The sequence below is a fragment of the Cnephaeus nilssonii genome (genome assembly GCF_951640355.1).
Source record: "Cnephaeus nilssonii genome assembly, chromosome: 16".
Taxonomy (NCBI): Eukaryota; Metazoa; Chordata; class Mammalia; order Chiroptera; family Vespertilionidae; genus Cnephaeus; species Cnephaeus nilssonii.
The window spans coordinates 53082689-53107502 of record NC_137087.1 but is presented as its reverse complement, the minus strand read 5'-3'; the positions used below and the strand labels follow the sequence as shown (position 1 = coordinate 53107502).

At 40.3% G+C, this 24814-nt stretch overlaps 1 protein-coding gene and 1 long non-coding RNA gene across 9 annotated transcripts in view; one reads left to right on the top strand and one right to left on the bottom strand.

Annotated features, from left to right (window-relative positions):
• The window catches only part of LOC307112416, a 101691-nt gene that overhangs the window by 65527 nt on the left and 11350 nt on the right, over positions 1-24814 (top strand). For 7 of the 8 annotated variants that reach the window (XR_013814701.1, XR_013814702.1, XR_013814703.1 and 4 more), the window contains 4 exons: positions 8920-8983; positions 13407-14770; positions 18958-19132; positions 21880-21952. This is a non-coding gene — a long non-coding RNA (uncharacterized lncRNA). The remainder of the gene's footprint in view (positions 1-8919; positions 8984-13406; positions 14771-18957; positions 19133-21879; positions 21953-24814) is intronic. The other variant, XR_013814708.1, reaches the window with a different exon arrangement.
• NHLRC2 (NHL repeat containing 2) overlaps positions 11090-24814 on the bottom strand; it is a gene marked incomplete at its 5' end in the record, with an annotated part of 55939 nt that continues 42214 nt past the window's right edge. Inside the window, 2 exons of the mRNA XM_079793084.1 lie at positions 11090-19117; positions 23566-23791. Of these exons, the coding sequence (XP_079649210.1) occupies positions 18861-19117; positions 23566-23791 (483 nt within the window). The 3' untranslated portion in view covers positions 11090-18860. The remainder of the gene's footprint in view (positions 19118-23565; positions 23792-24814) is intronic.

Here is a 24814-nt window from a genome sequence, read left to right as displayed (position 1 = left end):
TGGGTGGGATAAGTACTCATGAACCTTCCTGGAGGCCTTTCTCACTTGCCTGGGGGCCGGCAGCCAGCCGTGAGTGAGGTCATGTTCGGCTGTGCTGGTCTGAGGCCGGGAAGAGGGGAGCTAACAGTCCTTTGACAGCTATTCTGTGTCCTTGTTTTAATCTTTAATCTGGTTACCATATGTTGTCTCCAAAGGATTAGTTAATTAAAGGGCCTTATTTTCAGAGCAGGCTGGGCTCGCATTTGGCAATCTTCCAGAAAATGAGAACAAAATAAACAAACTTGTTAACTGCAGAAGTCTGAAGAAATGCTTAATAATGTTTATATAATTTTTTTATAAATAAATTTTTAAAAATTAATCTGTGCTGGAAAGAGTATACAGAATTTACTCTGAATTCATGAGCATCTGACCCACGAGAGATGAATACCCACCATTTTGTCAGAGAACATAATTATCCATTGGCAAGAATAAAACCAGTGCCTGTGGGATTGGGACATCCCTAAATCAACTGTATTTCTTAGGTAAAATTTAGGCAAGTGCCACTCAGTTAGAAAACAATATTGCGTTGTTGTTGTTGTTGTTGTTGTCTTAAAACAACGGTAAATATTTGCAAAGAGTTAATGTAAATAATGACTGTAGTTCTTACCTAAGGTTTCTGGAGCAACCTTAAAACAACAGCAGTGTTTTATCTCTGTTCTGGAGGCTGTAAGAATGAACTTAGGTTTTGATAGGGCCAGGCTGCGCCTGAGGTTCCAGCATTGTTCCATTTCTTTCCCCCCAGCTTCTGGTGGCTTCTGGAAATTCTTGGTATTCTTTAGCTCTTGATGCATCTCTCAATCTTTGCCTCTGTCTTTGTACAGCCTTCTCCCTGTGTGTCTCTGTGTCTTCACATGGCCTTCTCACCAGTGTGTCTGTGTCCAAGTTTCCCTCTTTTTGTAAGGACGCTGGTCATTGGATACACCACTCTAATACATTATGACCTCATCTTAATAAATTTCATAGGCAAAGACCCTATTTCCAAATAAGGTCATATCTGAAGCTCCAGGTGGACATGAATTACGGGGGAGGAGGGGACACTATCCAACCTGGTACAGTTTCCATTTCACTGGCTCAGCTTCTCCATCCTCAAAAAGGATGGAATCATATGGCTTGCTCATGCTTGGCTTTAGTGTAATGGATAAGTTATTAATCATTCTTCAGGAAGGCTCATTCTTAGAGTTTTACTCCTGACATCTAGTAAGAATGGAAGCTAAGCTTCCTCTGTAATTATTTTTATGCAACCTGAAAATTATTAAGCAAGGAATCTCTTTTTCCATGTAATCTCTTTAGACTAGCATTTCCTGGAACATACGTTGGGAAACATCAATTTAATAATTTGGGCTATGTGTCAAGTGGAATTAACAACTAGAGATGTAAGTGCTGTGGTCTGAATGTTTGTGTCCTGCCCACCCCGCAAATTCATCTGTTGAAACCCTACCCCCCAATGTGATGGTCTTAGGAGGTGAGGCCTTGGAGAGGTGCTGAGGTCATGATGGTAGTGCCCTTGGGAGTGGGATTAATGCTCTTATAAAAGACACCCCGGAGAGTTAGCTCTCCCCTTCCCACCATTGAGGGTACAGAGAGAAACGGGCTGACTGCAACCCTGCAGAGAGGGTTTTCGCCAGAACCTGATCCTGCTGGCACCTTGAGCTTGGACTTTCAGCCTCCAGAACTGTGAAAAGCAAACTTCTGTAGCCTACAAGCTACCCAGTCGGCGATATTTTCTTATTGCAGCCTGAACAGACTAAAGCAAAATAAGTAGAATTCTTGTCAAGTCTTTGTGAGACACACACACACACACACACACACACACACACACACACACACACACAGTTTGAACCATGGTCAGCCACATGAGTTTTTGGCCTCAGGAGGGCTGTTTTGGAATTTCTACAAGGGCCACTTGACTGTTCATCAGTGATTGGGTAAACACCTTCTTTCTTTGACAACATTAAGAGACCCAGGAAGACTCCAGAGATGGCTAAAATGGACAATCATAAAGGAAAGAAGTAGCTCATGAGTGTGAGGTCCTCGCCTAGAGTTCAACACAAGTATCCATGACACTGGAATCACTGTATCAGAAGAGGGGGGTTGACTTTCAGGAGGACTGTGTGAACCCTGCTGATCAGCTCCCAAGTGAAACTCGCAAAAATTTTAAAAGGCAACCATTTAAAGTCACTGGGAACGGTCCTAAGGCCAAGCAGGAAAGGAAGAAACTATTCAAGAAAGTCTACAAAAATCTGCTTAAAAAGTTGAGAGCCTGTGGCATTTGGAACAAGATGGCGCTCTCCCTCGTCCCTCCACCTCAGCAAGGGGAGGACTCCACTCGGACCGACAGTCAAGAACAAAGGACCCCTCACCCCTCAGCTCCCAGATGGGGGGCTTCCTTCCTGGGAGGAGCAGGACCTGTGTTTCCGACCCCCAGTGACCTGTTGCTGAGACTTCGTCTTGGGCAAGTGTGGTTGAGAGGTGGGGGCTCCCTTCTGCCCCGCTCGAGCTCCTGGGATGAAGGCTCTCCTTGGGTAAAGTGCACTGAGAACACTGCCCCCCTCCTCCCTCCCCCCCCTTCCCGCCCCCCCCCCCCCCCCCGACTGCCCCTGCCCTGGCTGATTAGGCGGTGGTTCCTTGCCAGGAGAGGCAAGCCAAGAGGACCTCAGGCTGCTGCCTCCGCACTTGGCCCTGAGCACTCAGCTCCTAGAGCAGGAGCGTCACTCAGAGAGAAGCTTGCCTGTGCCATCCAGTTCCAGAGCCCCATTGGAGACTGTGACTGGAGGAGAGGGGGAGAAGCAGGGTGTGGAAACAGCTAGCTCCTAACCTCTTCCCAGAAGAACTGAATTCATTTACAACAGAGGGTGAGAAAGCACAAATGTAAAGACACCCCCAATGATAGTGGAGGTTGTGATTAAAGGCCACTGAGAGGGGATTCATGGGTTTAATGGGTAAGCCTGGACTCACAGCCTAGAGCTAGGGGTCCTCAAACTTTTTAAACAGGGGGCCAGTTCACTGTCCCTCAGACCGTTGGAGGGCCGGACTCTAGTTTAAAAAAAAACTATGAACAAATTCCTATGCACACTGCACATATCTTATTTTGAAGTAAAAACACAAAACGGCAAAACACCCGCATGTGGCCCGCGGGCCGTAGTTTGAGGACGCCTGGCCTACACTATAGGCTGGCTAGTCTGTAGGAGAGAACTGAGGAGTCAGACATCTGGAAGAAGCCCTCCTGAGGTCAGAGCAAATATCAAATACTGACCTAACAAACTAGTCCTTCAAAGGAGCCTCCATTTGATTGGGTTCATCTGCAGATTTATGCCCCAGGGTACTGTTGACAACAATAGAGCAATTAGCTGGAAGTTAGTATGAGTTTTCCAGCTGGATGTCATCAGCGAAAGAGGAAGGAACCCTACCAATACCAGAGTCATCCCAGGGTGACTGTAGGCCAAGAAAAAGCTGTGCCTCCCTGGGGAGCAACATCAGCGGCTTCACAAGGTGTGTGTGACTTTAATGAAATAATACAGCCAGTCACTAAAATTAAGCAAATAATAAGCAGTGAGCCTGTATCCAGAGTTGCTACAATATGTTATCGAAAATGATCATTTTCAAAAAAAATAATGATTATGAGGCATGCAATGAAAAAGGAGAGCATGACCCATACACCAGGGAATAAGTAGGCAACAGAAACTGTCTGTGAGAGCAACCAGATGTTAGATTTAACAAAAAATGACTTCAAAATAGCCACTATAAATATGTTCACAAAACTAAAGTGTGATTAAAGCACTAAAGGAAGGTGGGTATGATGACAATGTTGCATTAAATAGAACATATCAATGAAGAAATAAAAACTGTAAAAAAAAAAAGGCAAATTGAAGTTCTGGAGTTTAAGAATACAGTAATTGAAATAAAATATGTTCTAGATCAAGAGAAGGAGAAGACAAACCACCGACTGGGAGCAAATATTTGCAAAAGACATCTCCGATAAAGGACTGTTATCTAAGAACTCAAGTATAAGAAAATGAGCACCCTGGTTTTAAAAGGGAAGACATCAACAGACACTTCGCCAAAGGAAAGATACAGATGGTAAATAAGCATCTAAGAAGATGCTTATCATTTGTCACCAGGGAAATGCAAATTAAAACAACCAGATGCTACTACATAACTATTAGAATGGCCAAAATCTAGAACACCAGCACCAACAAATGCTGGTGAAGATGTGGAGCATCGGGAACTCTCATTCATTGCTGGTGGGAATGCAAAATGGTACAGCCACTTTGGAAGACAGTCTGGCAGTTCCTTACAAAACTAAACGTGCTCTTACCATATGATCCAGCGATTGCACTCCTTGGTATTTCCAAATGTGTTGAAAACTTATGTCCACATAAAAACCTGCATGTGGATGTTTTTCACAATGAGCAGGTTTATTCACAATTGCCAAAGCTTGGAAGAAAACAAGATGTCCTTCAGTAGGTGAATGAATAAATAAACTGTGAATAATCCAGGTAGTAGAATATTATTTGGCACTAATAAAAATGGGGTATCAAGCCATGAAAAGATATGGAAGAATCTTAAATGCATACTACTAAGTGAAGTAAACCAATCTGAAGAGGCTATGTACTGTGTGATTCCAACCATATGACATTCTGGAAAAGGGGAAACCATGGAGACAGTAAAAACATCAGCCATTGTCATGGGTTAGGCAGGAGAGAAGAATAAATAGGCAGATTAGAAAGGGTTTTAGGGCAGTGACACTATTCTGTATGATACTATAATGGTGGATACATATCATTATGCATTTGTATATACCAAGGGTTTTAGAAGCTCCATGCCAGGAACTTTGGGTAAATGTATTATTATATAAGAGTCATGGCATGTCATTCTTTTTATGTTGCTAGATTGAGTTTGCTAATATTGAGAATTTTTGCATCTATATGCATAAGAGACATTGGATTATAGTTTTCTTATGATGTCTTTGTCTTGTTTTGGTATCAGGCTCATAGGATGAGTTGGGCAGTGTTTCACTTTTTGGAAGAATTTTGTGAAGAATTGCTATTAATTCCTCTTTAAACATTTGGTAGAATTTACTAGTGAAACCACCTGTTCTTGGGAATATTTTTTTGTGGGACGTTTTTAAGTTACTAATACAGTCTACTTATTTTTATAAATCATTTAAAATTTTCTATTTCTTACTGAGTCAGGTTCAATCATTTTTGTCTTTGTAGGAATTTTTCAATTTCATCGAAGTTATATTATTCATTCACGATCCTTTTTATTTCTGTAGGGTCAGTAGTAATGTCTCCTCTTTCATTTCTGCTTCTCTGAATTACTCTTCTGAAGATGGGAGTGAGGATAGTGCCCTGCTTTCTTTGGACAGGTACTCATACCTTGTGAGCATGGCAGTGGGTGGGGACGATAGCCTCTGGTCTTTTTGCTTGTGTCTTCTGTTATGGAACCTCTGCCCTATGAGTGACGTGAGGTGATGGTGTCTGTGGCCCCAGTATTCTTGGCCTGCTATACCTGGGGTAGAGCCTCCACTGTCTGAGTGTGGCTGGGTGAAGGAAGGGAGCCCCTGACCTCTTGGCTGTGGGCACCTGAAATTTAGCCTTTTCAACACAACAGGGGTGTGTGGAATGAGAATGCTGGCAGCTTGCTCCCCTGGGGAACTCCTGTACCCTTTACTGGGAAGGATGGGAAAGGAAATCTAGTGTTCTCAGCCACACCCACCTAGAGTGAGGCTTGTTAATTCTGATCTGGTGTAGGGAAAGGATTGGGTCATGGCTCAAGTGCCACAGACTTTCAAGATTTTAGTAGATTATCCTGAATAAATGTTTCTTCATTTGCTATATGCCCTTGGGACAATGAACAATCCTATATAGTAAAAGGGTGATATGCAAATTGACCCTAACGGTGGAATGACCAGAATGACCGCTTGACCAGTCACTATGAGGCGCACTGACCACCTCTCGGTCCCTTCCCCTGGCCTGCAGGCTCCCATTGCCCGACAGTGAATGGGGACCGGGGGTGGGTGGTGGGGCACATGGGCTGCACCAGGCCAAGGCCCCCGCCATGTCAGTCACCCCACACACAGAGGGTGACCCATGGTGGGGCAGGGCCGGCAAGCAGGCGGGAATGGCCAACCTCTCGGTTCTCCTTCACTCCCCCCCTCCCCCCCCCCGGCCCGGCAGGCTCAAACGGGGAACCAGGGTGGGTGGTGGCAGGGGGCGGGGCCAGCTGCCAGCAGCTGAGGAAGATGGCCCTGATCACAGGCCAGGCCTAGGGATCGTACCCGCGCATGAATTTTGTGTGCCAGGCCTCTAGTTTATAAATAACTGCCATCAGTTATGGTCGTTCACTGGAAAGAGGGTCCCCAGAGCGCCTCATGTGACATTCAGGAAGTATGCTTCGTCCCTGGCATTGATTTGTCTTTCCACGGAATGCATAGCTTAATGCTTGGCTTTATAAATTTAGGTGGCCATGGACAGACAGTTCAGGGCGGGCTGACAGAAAACAGAAAAGAGACTTAGGAGGCAATATGTGGGGAATTAATGTTGAAGAAAATGTTAAAATATGAGATTAACTTTGATTAGAGAAGGTTAAGGTTATGAAGAGCTAGGGAAGAAGTGTGTCCACTGAGCAACCAACAAGTGAAAAGCTTACATGCAGCGCAAGGTATGAGATCAGACACAAGGAGTCATCTCTTGGCAAGGTTGTCAAGTACTAGGATGCACTGCTCATCAAGGTTGCAGAATCGCATTTTAAGACAGGCTACATCCCTTAGGTGGCTGCTCTCATGGGCAGCTTCTCTATCACCTAATCCATTCCAGAATTCGGCAGAGGCACTTTATCAACACAAATTATGACAATAACTTCAGGTTTGTACCTTTCACCTACAACACTGAACCATGGCAAAACACCCAAGAATATTTTAAAGTTTGTAACAGCAGGTGCAAGTAAACCAAATAAGACTCTGGGCCACTCGGCTGATTGCCTTGCTCTTCCTTTAGAAAGGTAAACAAATAAAAGCAGCTGTCTTTTCTACTTGACCTTCTGCAAGGCTGTCTGGGTGCCTTGCTGCCCAAAGACTGGGCACAGGGTAAACAGCCTCATCAGAGCCCTTGCAATGCTTGGATTCCTAGGGCATGTCAGTTTCCGGAACATGGGCAAGCTATTGTTTTTCCCTTTCCAGGATATGGAGATAAACTAGACTTCAAATATTTATCCTCCTTATCTTGCTTACTCTATGTAATAAGGTGGTGGTGTCATTTCAAGTGAAATGCCAAATCCAGAACAATTTCAATTTAAAGAAAGAGCTATTAATGTAGAGAGCTGACTCCTTTCACATTAAAATCTTAACAACATTAAGGGACCTGAATGCTCTTCTTGTTGGCAGGATTACCCAAGCTGGCCTTTCTTAGGGATCCTCCCACTCTTCTCATGGTAGTTCAGTGATTGCCTCAATAAGAGTAAGAAGGAGCAACGGATACAGTGCCACTATCTGTCGGCTTCTCTTAGCCACAAAATTAAAATAGGCTGTATCTAGATTTAAATTGTGATTTGCAAAGTATGATCTAAGTTACTGCTTATGAAAGTTGTGATCTAAGATTGACTAGAATTTGAATTTAGGGTCCAAAAGGAGAAATTAGAGACTGCAACAGGTCAAATACACACACACACATACACGCACACACACACACATGCACGCACACACACACACACACACAACTTGTGCATACTGAATTATATATGTATGCCACAAGTTTAACCTTTTGCACTCGGATGTCGAGTGTGACTCGACACGGTTAGCATTAGAATAAAGGAATCGAGAAAAAAGCGAGTGCAAAGGGTTAAAAATGTTGATCTATTTTATGTAGAGAAATGGATAAATATATAGTCATGGCTAATTTGGAGCAGTCCTGTTTGGAGGATTTATGCCCCCTTGGAAAATGATTAGCCAGCACTGGGCTGCTTCACGAACTGGAAGGTAAATTTTAGATTGTGGGAGCTTGGAAATTCATTTGCCTGTCATTTCATTTATCCAAGTTCCTTGATTATATCTGTTCCTCAATAGCTGACAAGATAAGAATTGTGCCCAAAATATCATCAATGTGTAATGGGAAAAAAAATCACATAATAATGTATTTTTTTGAAAGCTTTAAGATCAAGGTCACAAATCTGTAAAATAGCACAATCACTACGAGCTGGGTAGCCCATGATTTTTTAATAAGCCTTCATTTTAATGGAGTTCAAAATAGTCTGAGTAAAGTTTTGTATATATAAAGGATATGTCAAACCTTTTTGTGGCATTTTCATAAAGAAAGAAGGGAGCAGGATGAATATTCAACCCCCCACCCCCTCAAAATCCTTTTCTTAGAAGTTTCTTGCCTAGTTTGGAGTTTAAAAATGCAATTGAATTAACGAGAGATTGGAGTTAACACAAAATTCTTTACACTAACAATGTTGCATTTGGTTAGCTAAAAGTGTTAGATCATTTTCTGAGCCTTACTAAAAATCTGTGAATGCATCAATACTTGAGTTGGTTTGTAGTGTGTGTTGCATTCTAAAGAATATCTTATAAAAACAAATGAATAAAAAACAAATTATTTTGAGGTGAAACTAAACAAACTGACTTTTCCATATATAATCCGAATCTCAGAATCGCAGAATGGCTCAGAACTCAGGTCATCAGGTTCCATTTCCCACCCACTGTGACAAATACTTGGATCAACTACCTCCCGGCCTCTGTTTGAAGACCTGCATGGGGGTGAGGGCTCAGGGCTCTTCACAGCACCAATGACTCAGTGCTGGAGCATTTGCTGGTTGTTAGTCACTGGGCGAAGCACTTTCCTAACATTATCATAAAACAATTCACGAGGTATTTATATCCAGTTTTACAGACGAGGAAACCGAATGTTGATGGAGGTGAAGTAACTTGCTCAAGGCCATTCTGTTGGTAAGTGAGGGTGCCAGGTCAGCTGGCACAGAATTGGTGCTTTGGGTATGATATTATGCTGTGTGGCAAGGGTACTCCCATCTGACATGATGTCTCTTCACTGGTCTAAGAAAGCACCACAGGCTCCCTGAACGAGCACTTATTTATTCACCGCTTCTCGTTACTCCTCTGGTTATCTGTTTTGGGATGCACACAAAGCAAGCACTGCCACTGTGGGAAACAGGAATCTTTTTCCCATTGTAGTTGGCTCTAAAAAAAAAAAATCATAATATGCATTTGTAAAAAGTCAAACAATACAAATATATATGCTACATAAATATTAGCTCCTCCCTATCCCCTGTATTCAACTCTATGTAGTCATTAGGTGTCTGTCGTGTCTTTGTTTTTCTGTTTCATGCACAATTTCATTTACTACAGTTTAGATCAACCCAATCCCAAGTTCAGTTGCCACAGGATATTAACTTAAGAGGCAATCATCCTCCACTGTTACACACTTCACTGTTAGCTCTTCGGTCCACAAATTGCTATGTAATCACAGGCGTGTCCCATGATCAGTGACCAGTAAAGTCACTTCTTTCCAAGTCTGTTGGTGACTGGTCACTGGGCATGTTGCTGGTGCAAACTGTGGAGTTGTGGCCTTCTTGTGTCCTAGTAACAGAGCCACGTAGCAATTTTACTACAACAGATACTCAAAAGAGGAAACTGGCCCACAAGGCAAAAAGTAGAGCGAAGAAATGAAAAGCGAAAACACTGGAAGGGGAATCTGAATTGAATGCAAAGCCTTATAGACAACAGTGGCCCATGGGGATGCTTGTTAGACTCTAGGTCCGAAGCGTAGTGAGGGCGAACATATCAACATAAATCAGTGACATGGCTGCGATGAAAAGGACGATGTGTCAGAGGAAGTGGCTCTGGCAAAACATCTAACATGAAAGGACTCTTGGAAATAGAGCGCAGCGTTGAAAGCACAAAGGTTAAATGTTAGCTGCGGCAAACTTGGAAAGGAGTATGACAATTTGCCAGGGCAGAGGAGAGATCCCTTGCTCTGTCTCATACATTTTATGAGGAAAGCAAGCATTGCTCCAATACCCTTGGCAAGTTTTCTTTCAAAGTAAAAACTTCAGTTCTCAATATCTGTACTATTTTAAATTAGAGTGTACTAAGTAGTAGCTTCATTTTGATTTCATTTTCCATACATTTATAATGGACAGTTTTTAATATTTTCACAAACATTTTTTAAAAAAATATATTTTATTGATTTTTTACAGAGAGGAAGGGAGAGGGATAGAGAGTTAGAAACATCAATGAGAGAGAAACATCGATCAGCTGCCTCTTGCACACCCCCTACTAGGGATGTGCCCGCAACCAAGGTACATGCCCTTGACCAGAATCGAACCTGGGACCCTTGAGTCCGCAGGCCGACGCTCTATCCACTGAGCCAAACCGGTTTCGGCCACAAACATTTTTAAAGGTCCTGGAATAATCATTATCCTGTCATCCCCATTGATCAAGATGGCTTTGCAGTTTCAGCTGCACTGTCATTCTATGGTCTTTTCTGGGCAAAGCAAGGACCATCTATGTAGGTATTTGTATAAACAAATATGCACATGGATAGGGCTGTTGTTTTTTACTGGAAGTTGTACCTTTTGACCCTCTTCACCTTCACCCATTTTGTGTGGCCCCCCCGCCTCCCGGCTCTGGCAACTGCCAGTCTATTCCGTGAATCTATGAGCTCCGAGTGTTTCAGATCCCCATCGCTGTGCTCCTTTATTTCTTCTGGCATTTCTGTATTGTTTTTATGTTGTCTTTAGTTCCTTTCAAATTCTGGGTCCTGTTAAATGGAGCTCTACTTTGTGTTTTTTCAAATGTTCCCAATACCATTTTCTGAAAAGAGCACCTTTTCCAAACGCTTTCAGAAAAATCTATGGTAACTATGATTGATTTTATTTTGAGTTATTTGCTTGCAGAGTTGCAGAGCTTTTTTTAAAAAAACTAAGTATTAATGCTCATTTCCACAAAAGTTCAAACAAGAAATAACCACTTCCAGGTTTCTAAGCAGTAAAATTATCTCATAATTTACTTAAAAAGCATACTGAAAAACAAACATGGCTTTAGAGAGAAAATATTTAATGTTTCATGGAAAAAATGTACAAAGCTTTAGAAAAGAGCTACTAGGCCTCAGTGTACAGCATAAGCACATTCTCGTTTCCACAGTCACGTTTTACACTCTGACTCCGTGACAGAGGCCACCGCGCACTCGTTCCAAACAATCTAATAACACAGGTACTTGAAAAAGTCACTGAAAATAGTCTTGAAATAAATGTAGAAATACAGTGTTGTATAAAAATATATTAATCTGGCTACACGAAACGCTTAAAAAATGCAAACCCAAGTAAATTCTTTTAGAACTAGACCATGTCTAGAAATATCAATATATGTCCTAGTAAATTGGATCTTCATTGCATTTTTTCATCTTTGGAAAAAAGAATAAATACAATCAAACCTTTGGAATGACAGGCATGAAGTCAGCACAGCAAACCAACTCTATTCTCAGAAATAAAACCACAACGTTATCAACACAAGAGGAGAAGCATTTGTCTTTAAAATTTGACAAATTTATGAGTTGTTACAATTTGAAAGTAATTATATGTCACACAGAAAGTTTGGATTTGTCCATAATCCACATGTCAAATAATGACAGCAATTAAAACATTTCTAAACTGTCTCTTAATGGGCCCTAACAGTAAGAATTTAACCTTTTTTTATTAACCTACCTAAAATATAATTAGGAAGGTATACCTCAAAATAGAGAGAAATTAATCTCAAAGTCACATAGGATATTTTTCCTTTGAAAACTGAGATATTAGGAATTCTAGGAAAAAAACTGACCACAGCAAAATCTTGCTATATCTGTTATTTCTGTAACCACAGTTCCTCAGCGAAACTTCCATAGAAACTACTGTTGGTTTTAAAGAGAGGAAGCCTTAGGTGTGGAGAGGAAGTGGTAGGGTATTTCTTTACAGGTAAATCTGGATGCTGAATATCAGACGCATGCGTGAACAAAACATTTCAACTCTACACACACAAAAACCTGTTAGCGTTTTGAACACTGTAATGAGCACAGTAATGAACACCATGTACAGGTTTACAGAACCAATCGGTTTCTGGTGGGACTCAGAGCGACTACAGGTTCTAAAAATAGAAGACTGTTACATGACAGAGCCCTACATCTTCAGAAAGGAACATTCTATTTTTATTCTTCATTACCACAATTTATCAACTCATGTTTTCTCCTACATACCTTAACATTTTTCATGAGCAGAGCATGCTAAAGAATCATAAAAACAACGTTTAAATCGAGCCTATTTAAATCTGAGAGCTAGTTTTTCTCTCCATGTCAGTATTAAGGTCTCATCTTGCTTTATTTCAAATGTAAATACATGACAAAGTATATTAAAAGCAAAAGGTGGTTGATCGTTTGCCCATCTGACTCAGTTTCAAATTTTGCACGTTAAAAAAATCTGACAATTTTGCTGAGCTCCGTGTTACTGTACAACTGGTCTGAAAGCTGCTGCTTCGGGGAAGAAGTCGTGCCACACCCGGGCAGTTACAGAAGGGCCCCGAGCACGGGTTTAGCTGCTGGCGTGGTGCTTTCCACCGTGTGGGTGCGGGTACAGGCTGGGAGGGTATTAGAAAAACTTATGATTCCTCTTTTTTCTGGGTTGTGGAGCCTTCAACAGAATGGAATGTCCTTTGGTACGTAGACTTGAGAGGGACATGCCAGCAAAGAGGAGGGACACACCAAACAGTGAATACCTGTAACTAGGCAAACATTCCTCAACAAGTGTCTAGGGCTTTCGCTTTCCAACTCCAGCCCTGAAGATAATTAAACTGAATCAGCAACGGAAGGGGTGCCGGCAGAGGCTGCCTCCTGCCCCGGCTCCGAGGCTCTGTGGTCAGACTACGCAAAGCCCCAAGCAGCCAGGCCCACCCAGTCTAGCACGGACAGGGCCAAGGCTGGCTGGGCATGTAACACACGTGCGGCAGTTTAGCTGAGCCCCTAGCTTTTAACACCATTGGGTACAGTACCCTATTGCAAAGAAACGGGGAAAAGAACTTTTATTTAGGACAAGAGTGACTTATGGTAAGTGTGAATTCTTTATTTAAATTCCTTATTTATGTGCCGCAGGCAGGAAGAGGAGGAGGAATCTTGGTGACTAACAGTGAGAAGGGAAATTCTACTTCTAAAGGATGACAACATTACCCTTTTAAGTTGATGTACAGTTCCTTGTGGATTTTAGAAATAAGACTCAGCAAAATTAACAAATTCTAATATTACTTAATTTAAATTAACTAACTATGAAAAGACGTTTCTGTTTTTTGTACCTGCATGACAATGAATCATTTGTTCCATTCCTTTAAGCTGGAATAATTGGCTGTCTGGGGAGAACTTCACTGCAATGGAATCGCATCTATCTGAGTCACTGTTGGAGGAGGGGGTCTACATACCAGTGTTATTTATGAAGTAAGCAGAGACCTCTGTGTGTGTTAACAGATTGGCCAAATATTATGTTTCTAGAGCTCACTCTGATTACAACAAAATTTCTTTAAATATAAATGAGTATTTTGGGCTTAAGGCAGTTCTGTGCTATAAATTGTTAAACTTTATGATAAGGTCTTATAATTACCTTTTGAAGACCAATTAGAATGATATTGTTGGAATACTGAAAAGCTATTTAATCCTTTAATACACCCAACTGCCAAGAAAAATCTGGATTTAAGAAAGAATGATAAGAGAAAGTCTTTTGGGGAACAATAATTACACAGATTGTTCCAAACTCTGAAGGATGAGTGATAATGAAAAATCCAAAAAGCTAAAATAATTTAATTTAAATATATATATTTATTAATTTCAGAGAAGGGAAAGGGGGAGATAGAGACATCAATGATGAAAGAGAATCATTGATCAGCTGCCTCCTGCACGCCCCCAGTGGGGATCGAGCCTGCAATCCAGGCATGTGCACTTGACCAGAATCAAACCTGGGACCCTTCAGTCCGCAGGCCGCCACTCTATCCACTGAGCCAAACCCGTTAGGGCGAATTTAAATTTTAAAACCAATTATCACTAGGATTTTTTTGGCTCTTTGGATTGATTAGTTACTAGATATAACTATGAAAGATTTGTATTTAAGACAACTTTGAGAGGCAATACAGCCTCTTCCTAAATGGGGGATCTATTATGTTTGTATAATGACTTATAACTTCATTGGGTCTGTTTCCTCATCAAGGAAATAAGAAAAAATAGTACCTCCCTCATAAGTGGTTGTGAAAATTAAATGAGTTAATACATGTAAAGCACTTAGAAAAGTGCCAGGCACAAAGTAAGCACTCAGGAAATTTAGCTGTTATCCTTATTTAAATACTGCAAAGGCTTAAGAAAGCATTCACAGAAGGAAACAAGTACTCCTAATTGCTCAGTATGTTCTCACTCTACATCGAGGAGTAGCGCTAGGAATGAGGAGATCTGCATCCAAATAAAAAACCCACCAATCACCCCCGTTCAGTCATTGGCACCAGGCACCGCTGCAGCATCAGGCATGTTGTGGGGGATCTGACCTTGCTATGTCACCGACATTCTAAAGCTGTTTCCTATGCTGCAAAATGGACAAAACATCTACTTGTCTGATTCCTTAGGCTACCTGGAAGCTCACATGAGGTGAAATGCATGAAGATTGTGAAGATTTTGTAAAGCACCATCCACAGTATGTTACAAGGATGTGGTTTTGGGTGAGTATGTCTAGACCCTCTCAAAGAAAGTTTATGACTCTTAGTTCTAGAAGGTCTTTAAAATAAAAATTAAACTGCAGATATGTTTCTTTATAATTATAATATAGAGTATAAAATAGTAATATGCTTTATTATAAAACTGGATTTCTCATCTTGAATCCTAACTCTGGTGAATATTAACATATCAAATAGTTGGTAGAGAAATAGTTTCCTTTAGAAATTGTGGTTGCAGAGACAATGTCAAGTCATTTGTTTATGGCCATAAATTATTATTACTAGCTAAATAATTAACAGCTTTATTAATTACTAAATGCTTTACAAACACTATTTCATTTAATCCTTAGAGCAGCCCCAGGAGGCAGGGGTAGTAGCCCCATTTTATAGGGTTAAATCCAGTAACTGCAAAGTCCCTGCTCTTAACCACTACATTCCACTACACAACAAAACACCAGCAAAAAAGCCACAATCACTTCTGTCTTCACTGAATCACATACTTAGAATTGGTAAATCCAAGAGCACTAAACTATGTTTTGATCTTTGGTAAGAAAAGTTATTATATAATAAGTGCTTACTATTTAGCTCATTTAAAATCTTTCAAAAACATTTCCAGTTGTTTTTTAAATAACACATTGTTCACTGAAAAAAAGAACGCCATCAATAATTCCACCATTCAGGAAAACTAAGTTGACATAGTCCCTCTGCATATATTTTTATGCAATTGTGAACTATGGAATTTAGGTGATTTGTTATTGTTGTTAATCCTCACCTGAGAATATTTTTTTGTTGATTTTTAAAGAGAGTGGAAGGGGAGAAACAGACAGAGAAGTGGAGGAAGAGAGAGAGAGAGAGAGAGAGAGAGAGAGAGAGAGAGAGAGAGAGAGAGAAACAGCAATTTGAGATGCACGCCGATTGGTTGCCTCCTGCACTCGTCCCAACCAGGGCTGGGGATGGAGTCTGCAATTGAGGTACGGTGCCCTTGACTGGAATCAAACCTGGGGGACCTTCAGTCCACAGGCCGACGCTCTATCCACTGAACCAAACCAGCTAGGGCAGAATTTAGTTGATTTTTTTTTATGATGATTCTTAAATATGATGCCAATATAGTGGTTAGATTGAACATTTTTTAATTGGCAGATATAAACTAAGGGTAACTTTTATAATAAGCAGGGTAACTTTTATATAAGCAGACAATTATTATATTATAGCAATAGTATTATCAATATCTTTCCCAACTTTTTAACTATGGAGAAACAAGCAGAAAATATCTTATTTCAGTATTAGAGCTCAAAACTATATTGGCCATAAGAGAAACTTATGTGAGAAATTCCTGAGTTGATCTTTATATCTGTGTGTGTATGTATACACACACTCATCCACACACATTAAACCCTTTTTGTAGCTTTAAGATTTATAGTTTTCTCCAGCCTGGCAATACTATAACTAAATATATTATTATAATAGTTAAGGAGAAATTTTATTTTTTACCACTGAACTTTGCCAAAGTTATACTAATGGGTGATTAAACTATCAACTTTTCCCTTGTGAATAGTTGTTAAATATTTGCTTGAGACAGCATACTCAAGATTAGCAAAACTCTTTTCAGGGATATCAATCCAAAGTATAAATGCAGAAAAAAAAATGCTACCATTTGTGAAATGCTATAAATAGTGGCAAACCAATAGAATAATTTAGGGCAAAGATTCCAGGTATTATGTCAAAGTGTTTGTAATGCCACTCCCCTGGCACTGTGATTAAGGTGACTTACACCACCATCACTGGATATCGTTTATGCAGGAGAAAAGCAAAAGTTAAAAATATACACATTCCTATAGTAAACAGAAGGCAGACAAGGATCAAGAAATTTTTAAAATTAAACCTTCTCATACTTCCTTTTATGTAAGAGGTTTATGTTAATCACAAATTCTAGGAAGCTATTTATATTGCTTTAGTATGATTTGCAAAAAATCCTACTAATCATATAAATAATTGGAATGTGAAAAAACAATGCAGGCTGGTAGCTGGGTAAGAATAAGAATGTTCATTAAAACTGTACTTTGAAAGTCAAGAAATACTAACCTAAAACACTGTCTAGACAAATATTTGATAGTCTCAAAATATTTTTGGGTTTTTAATGTAGATGAAAATGCATACGATATGTGTGTGTACAATATTAAAAAATTATTAGCAGACATCTCTGAATTATCAAGTTAAAATTGTATAAACTTATTTTAGAGAGTGAAACTGTTTATAACCTTAAATAGGAAAAGATAAAGTCAAAATATTCTCATCCTATCCAACTGGCAATGAGTATCATAATCAAATATTAAAAAATGGCCATGGCCTATTTGCCTGTTATTATAGAATGTTTTTTTGTTTTTTTATTTTGAGGAAAGGTTTATGAGGTAATTACAAACAGAATTCTTTACGCTTCTACCTCTCTTTAAATAGCATTAGCAGGTTACAAAGTCCTGATCTGTGCATTTCCTTACTGCAGAGATTTAGGTAACCTGAATAAAGAAGGGGTAGGATGTTCAATTATATTTCAAAAAATGTAAGAAAATAGGTAGATGGTGATGCTTAAAAGATTATATTTCAAATTTAGCACTGTTTTTGAAGGGAGGAAAGGCATACTGTTTATAAATATTTATTGAATGTGGTTCATCTGATTTTTAAAAAAAACTTGTAAGCTGATTAAACCACAAACATGTTGAATCAGTTTTTAGTAAAAATAAGAATAGGCTTTTAAATAGTTATAAAGAGAAATTACGATAAAAAAAACTTTCAACATCTTTTGGGGTTAAAAAACCCAAGTGTTATCAAATCCCTGTATGTTTCAACCTTAATATTTTAAAGCAGGGGTCCTCAAACTTTTTAAATAGGGGGCCAGTTCACTGTCCCTCAGACCGTTGGAGGGCTGGACTATAGTTTAAAAAAAACTATGAACAAATTCCTATGCACACTGCACATATCTTATTTTGAAGTAAAAAAAACAAAATGGCAAAAATACCCGCATGTGGCCCGTGGGCCGTAGTTTGAGGACGCCTGTTTTAAATAGTAACGTATTAGGATATACTATACATATTAATAGCATGAAAGTGCATTACATGAAAATTCACTTTGAAGGCTTAGAAGTAATTTTTAAAAACATCACAATAAATGATCGTTAACTTAAATTCTGAATATGGGACCTGAAAATACTGGCACCCAACAAACCCGCGTTTAATGCCTACATTATGTGAATTTCTAAAACACACAAACCATGTACACCAGATTCAGCTGTCACAATTCTTTATCATTAAAAAATATCACAGGAATGTGACCCTAAGTCCTTTTTCCTTGAAAGTCCTATTTCTGAGGACTCGTTCATTGCCTGGTAAGGCTGTTCATTCAGAAAACAGTTAAGAGAGTGAGTCTGCATGTCCTTAGAGACTTTTCTGTATAGAGTTGTAAGGCATTAATAATGGCAAGTTAGAAGAGCAAGTAACATAATAAAAATAGAAATTCTCTTTTCAACGTATTTCAAATGAGAAAACCGCAGAAGAGAACAAAGAACACATTTACCATCCAGGTCCTCTAAGCTTCTACTCTGAGGAAAGATTTTTTGGGGAGGGAGAGGCTTAGAACAGACCTTATGCCCTGAATGTCAGGTGTCCTTATACAAACATGTGGACTGGATCTCGGGTATTCTTTAAAGTTATTGTGAAATTACACATTTAAATGTGCTGCTTGCTATTAATAAAGGTAGAAAAAGTTAAAATATTTAATATCATTATTGTTATCAGCAAGCATTGCAAATTATCTCATGATAATATTCTATAAGTGTGGACTTAAGTCGTGTGCCAAGTAGCAGCATAGATAACAACATGGTTCAGATGATGGTCAGTGACTTAGTTGGTACAGCCAGAATGAAGGAATTCGCTTATAATAAATAGTTAAATAAGGAGCATAGCTGTACTTTACTATCAGCGGTTAGAACTGAGCAGTGGGTTTCTTGGTATCCAGAGGCAGGAGTGAAGTTTCTTGTCATAAGTTACAGTGACAGTGAGGATGAAGAACAGACGGCTGTGGAGACCGGTTGCTAGCTAGCTTGCTAAAATGCGTACTTGAGCTCTACTGGAGCTGTGCAGCCTTGCCGGGCATCGGTTATCTGTAAAGGCTGACTGAACAAAACTCCCTTCATCATACAGGCACTGCTGTCGGCGCTGCAGTAATAAAGAAACACGCTGACAGATATAACGGCTTCAGGTGACAAGCAATCCCCAGGAATCTGCAGTGAGATGGTTGGTTGATTGGCGATGCTCTCTATTTCGCCAGATGGCACCTGTCCTTGAAGAAGCCATTCATTGCCTAAGAGGTAAAAAGGTAAATTATTAAGACTATAAGAAAGATAAAAATATGAAAACTACAAAAAAAATCTAGGGCTGTGGTCGGCAAACTGCGGCTCTTTGGCCCCTTGAGTGTGGCTCTTCCACAAAATACCATGGCCTGGGCGAGTCTATTTTGAAGAAGTGACGTTAGAAGAAGTTTAAGTTTAAAAAATTTGGCTCTCAAAAGAAATTTCAATCGTTGTACTGTTGATATTTGGCTCTCTTGACTAATGAGTTTGCCGACCACTGATCTAGGGAATACAAATGTATGTTAAACTCTGCAGTGACTTGCAAATTAAGATTATGATACATTATTGACTATCAAAAGGTAATAATAAAAAATAACACTGATTTTTTAGAAATAAGTAATACTGCATATATTATTCTAAAGTAAAAGCTAAGAGATTATGTCTACCTCCTTATTACATAAAACTCTTCCAAGACTTAAATACATAGATCATCTACATAACAGAAATCTAATAAACCACTAAAAACTTTAATCTTCTAGTATTTAAAAGCTTTAAATGTCTTTATTCATCTAGTGCCTTCTGTCAGAAGGAACACATGCATCACCCTGAGGAAGCACGTGCTTATAGACATCCAGCTTTAGAGGGGGTTAGAGATCAAGAGCCAGCAGCTGGGAAGTGTAGGGCACGCTTCCCTGACATCTTAAGTAGAATTCACTGAGCATAATCTAATGACTGACCGATGGCTCCTGCAAAAATGCAGCCACCTATTGAGTAGTGATGAGGTTCTGGGCCTACTCTTTAGCTTTCCTGTCTCTTTCTTTTGACCTCAGGATGAGCCAACACTCAGAGCACCTGTCTTTATTGGTCCTCTCCATCTCTTCTTTAGTTTACTGCATCTATTATTCTGTTGACTAAAATATCAAACTTGAGAGGAACATGCCAAATCAGAGTAAGGAGAAAGGGAAAGGTGAGAATCTAAAGAGTTAAATCCAGAGTTTTTATGCAGGAACTTTTAAAGATCATTTTTAAATAACTGTTTAAAATTCTTTGGCCTTCTTTATTTCTGAACTGAAGAGTATGTTTTATTTTATTGAATGTTTGATTTTGCTAAACAGCAGGCTGGTGGGACAATTCTTATAGTTTAAATCAAACAGCAAAGTAAACTGGGCCTTTTTAATACCTAATTCTTTTTTTAAAAAATATATTTTATTGATTTTTTACAGAGAGAAAGGGAGAGAAAGAGGAATAGAGAGTTAGAAACATCGATTCAGCTGCCTCCTGCACACTCTCCACTGGGGATGTGCCCGCAACCAAGGTACATGCCCTTGACTGGAATCGAACCTGGGACCCTTCAGTCTGCAGGCCGACGCTCTATCCACTGAGCCAAACTGGTGAGGGCTTAATACCTAATTCTTGAAATAAAACACAAAATGTTTCTTTAGATATTTCTCAGATACTTCACATGTGCGATTTGTGAAGTTATAATATGCTAGTGGTGCTTTGTTTTTATGTGGGGTTTTTTGCTTAAAACCTTCACATATGCTGAAAACTAAGATTATACAGACCAAAATTTAGTTAAAAATAAGTGACTGTCTCTAAATAACTGGCCAAGAAGAAAAAATGTCCTTTAATCATAGGTGTACAAATGTACCCTATAAAATAATTTCCAAAAATCTTCTTTGCTCCTATACAATAAAAATGGAACCAATATTTTAGAGAAGTGATAAAATAGCTAAGAATTTGCTCTATAAACTACTTCACTTTCCTTTAATACTATCCCTATCTATATTCCAATGAATCAACATTAATTTGTGTGTTTGACAAAGTAGAGTTAAACATGTCAATATCCTCTTTTAAAAATCAATACACTGATCTATATTTCACACAGAGAAGTTAAACTAACAGTGATCTCCAAATGATGCAGTGCTTTCAAACCAGTGGACACAGGCAGAGCAGCTAAACTGGCCGTTGAGAACTTGTCTGAACTATGGAGGCATGGGTAGTAGTAAAGTCTGAGTACTCTTCTGTCTGCAAAGCCAGCTCCAAACACCCTCCTAGTACTGCAGGACTCAGCCCTCTCTGGTGTGGGCAGTAGGGAGATGGCTTCCCCACAGGCTCAGACACCCCAGAGCCAGATTCTCAAGCTCAAACCCAGCAGCTCCTCCTGGCTAGCCTACCAAGATCTCTCTGTTCTCTTGGCGTGGACACCAAGTGGGTTGTTGCCGGACAGTAGCTGCCGCCTGAGAATGTACCAAGGTAAGAAGGCACAGAGCCTGGATCTGGGTAACGCACAAAAGAAAAGTGTGTGAGAGGGCACGAAGGAGGAGAGTCAGGGAGGAAATGGAAGATTGAGTGAGAACGTGTGAAAGAGCGTGGGAGACTAGGACAGAGGAAGATCATGAGAGACAAGAAGTCAGCATTTAGTTCTGGACAACTAATATTTTACTTTAAAATTAGGGCCCAGTGTCTGTTAGAGATGCTAGAGAGCACGGCTGTAAGGCAGGCAGGTCACTGATTCCTTACTATAAATTGGTAAGTTCACACTGAGTGAAATACATATTAAAATCTTCACCTAATTAATTTATAGTAACTGAATACTTTGAAAATAGGCTCAAACAAGAAGTATTCTTAGATTAAAAGGATACAAATTTTAGCTTGGATCCTGCTCATAGTAATTCATTTGTTTTCAATTACACATCCTCCAAAAATGCTGTATTTTTCTACTTGAATGGCATACTTTTAAAATATGGCTTTGGAACCTGTTTTCTCGTAGGAAGCGAGTAATGGAGCATAAATTCTGTCTGGCATCTCTAAAAAAGAAAATGTGGCTTCAGGCTTAGTAACTGGTAAGTCAAGTCTTAATGATACTATTATATTGAAATAAAATAAACAGCAATTTGAAAGCTCTAAAACATTTGATAGATGCTATCTTGAAAAGCAAAAGATAAAACAACCAAAGAACTGAATTGGAAAGAGCTCATGTCATGTTACTTCAGTGAAAAGTAAGCATATGTTTTTAAAAATATATACTCAAGGGGAAAATCAACTTAATTCTTTAGAACAGAATCTGTGAGATTCTATTACTGAAAGGCATAGTGGCAAACACAATTAATACTGGGTAAGGACTCCGGAGACCCACGTGGATGGCACATGACCTGCCACTGTAGCAGACCTGCTTTAACGGCATTCAACACTCACCTGCACTGCCTGCACCCTGTGGCTACACTTGGCTGGAGAGAAACAGCCTCCATGTGGACTGGTCTGGCTTTCCATCCATGACGGGTAGCCTCCAGCTATTCAGCAATCACACTGCATTTCCTTCATGTACTCACCCTCCCATCCTCCTGGATGACCCTCTTCTCTCTTCAAACCGCCCAAACCTTCTCCCCTCTCGCTCCCTCTCAGTTGATGGCCCGTACTTCCCAAGAAAACAGAAGCATCAGAAAAGAGCCTCCACAAGCACCTACCCTCCACAGCTCTGGGTCACACATGGGCCTTCTCTCCTAACTGTGCAAATGTCCACAATCTACTTGTGCACCTGGTCCCATCCCCTCTCAAATCCTAAAGGATACCCACCACATCTCATTAACTCTTTCTCTATTGGATCTTTGTCACTAATAAATATGCTGTTCTCTAACTCCATTCCCTCTTCTAGCAACTGCTCTATTTCCTCTTATCTTTGCAGCTAAACTCCTGAGTTATTTGGATTTGCTCTCTCCAGTTCTTCTATTCTGTTTTCACCTCCGGCATTCTGAAAGGCTCTCAGAGGACATCAGCTAACTCTCTAACATTAAATCAATGATCAATTCTTAGTCCTTATCTGTTACTCATCCACAGACCATGAGGTAAGTACAGACACTGAGAGTAAGGTTTAGAAACTTTCATAACATCCAAATGGGTAATCGGTGGGGCTTTAAACTTTCCTTTTAAAAAATGAAATTAATTTTTAGGGCTAATAACCCAACAGCTAGTTTGAGAGGGAGTAGCACAATGGAAAAGACAAAACCAATTATAAGCAGAACTGGGTTCAAATTCCATTTATGACCTAATTCCATATATGTCCTTGAGCATTTACCATAATTAGCATCAGCAGTTATTATAATCACTTTATCTCTTTGAGCCATCAGTCTCTTCATAATAGAAGGTGCCTTTCACAGCTCTAACATTGGATGACCTATCGTTCTGAGACCACAGAGGTCAGCCTCAGGTGATGGACTTGCTTGCCTACTAGCAAATGCAGGCAATTATGACTGAGTAATTTTGGATGATTTACACTGTTCCTTAATAAAAGAGATAAAAGAATTTCAACTGCTAAAGTGGGGTTAGGTCTAGATCTATTTTGTCACAAGACTTCCCTCAAATGTTGCCCAACTAGAGAGTAAAAATATCATATACAAATGAGAAAGATTAAGCATCAAGAATTTAAGGAATAGTTGCACTTGCAAGATTATTCACATACCTTCAGCTGTTAGAAACCAGCAACTGGGTGCCCCTTCAGTGAGCTTTGTTCCTGACGGGAGGTTTAATCTCAGCTGGAACTGCAGAGTCTGTCCCGGAGATGCAGCCACAGGGGAAAGTTGAACGGCTGGAGCTGATTTCGGTAGTTTGGGTACTGTCTGTTTTTCTACTTTTTCTACCATGAACGGGCCATCTACCACAGCATTTCCAGAGCTGAAGACCGGGAGCTAGGAAATAAGAAAATCTGTTTATTCAAGCAAAGGTACTTTAAAATAATTGTAGAGGGAGAGTTTAAAATAATTGTAGAGGGAGAGTTTATTTTTAGACTTCAGGCTGAAATGAGGTTCAGAAATATATTCTGTTTTGACAAAAAAATTACCAACACTTATGAATGAAACAGAATTAAACTAATTGTTCAATATGTTTAAAATAAAATTATATCAATTTAAATGTAGTGGGTATAATATACATCCTATACAATAAAAGGCTAATATGCAAATAGACCGAACGGTGGAACTGGTTGCTATGACGTGTGCTGACCACCAGGGGGTGTGTGCGGAACATGGTGAGTGTTGGCTGCAGTGGGATGGTGGAACAGGTGAGCGGGGGTGCCAGACCAAGGTGGGGCGCTGGTCGCTGTCATCGGGGTGAGCCTCTGGTGGTTACTAAAAATTCTTTGCTCCCGTGAGCTGCGGTCCCGCCCAGTGCTTGCACCTGCTGCCAGTGCCTGGCGCCGGGCACCATCAGCAGGAGCTAGCAGTGGCTACCAGCCCTGATCACCCCTGAGCGCTTCTCCACCTCCCCCTGCTCCTGAGGGGTGATCAGAGCAGCAGCCACCACTCACACCCACTGACAGTGCTGGCCCCGCTCACACCCGCTGCTGGCACCGGCCCTAATCGCTCTGTGCCATCAGTGGGTGTGAGTGGAGCTGGTGCTATCAGTGTGTGGGAGCAGTGGCAATGGGAGCAGAGTGGGGCTGCCTGCAGACAGCGGACTGGGGGCCACGGCAGGAGGGGCTGGGTGGGGGTGCGGAGAATGGTCCAAGACCCACCCCTGTGCCTACCGTAGCCTCGTGGCCCACAGTTCCTTGCAAGGTGCACGAATTCGTGCACTGGGCCCCTAGTCCTCTTATAATTTTCATTGCCAACTGTATGATGCCATTCATATATCAGATCTGTGTCACAAGAATTACATGCTTTGAAATTACATGCTTTAAAATAAAAACAAATTGTCATCATAACATACCTTGG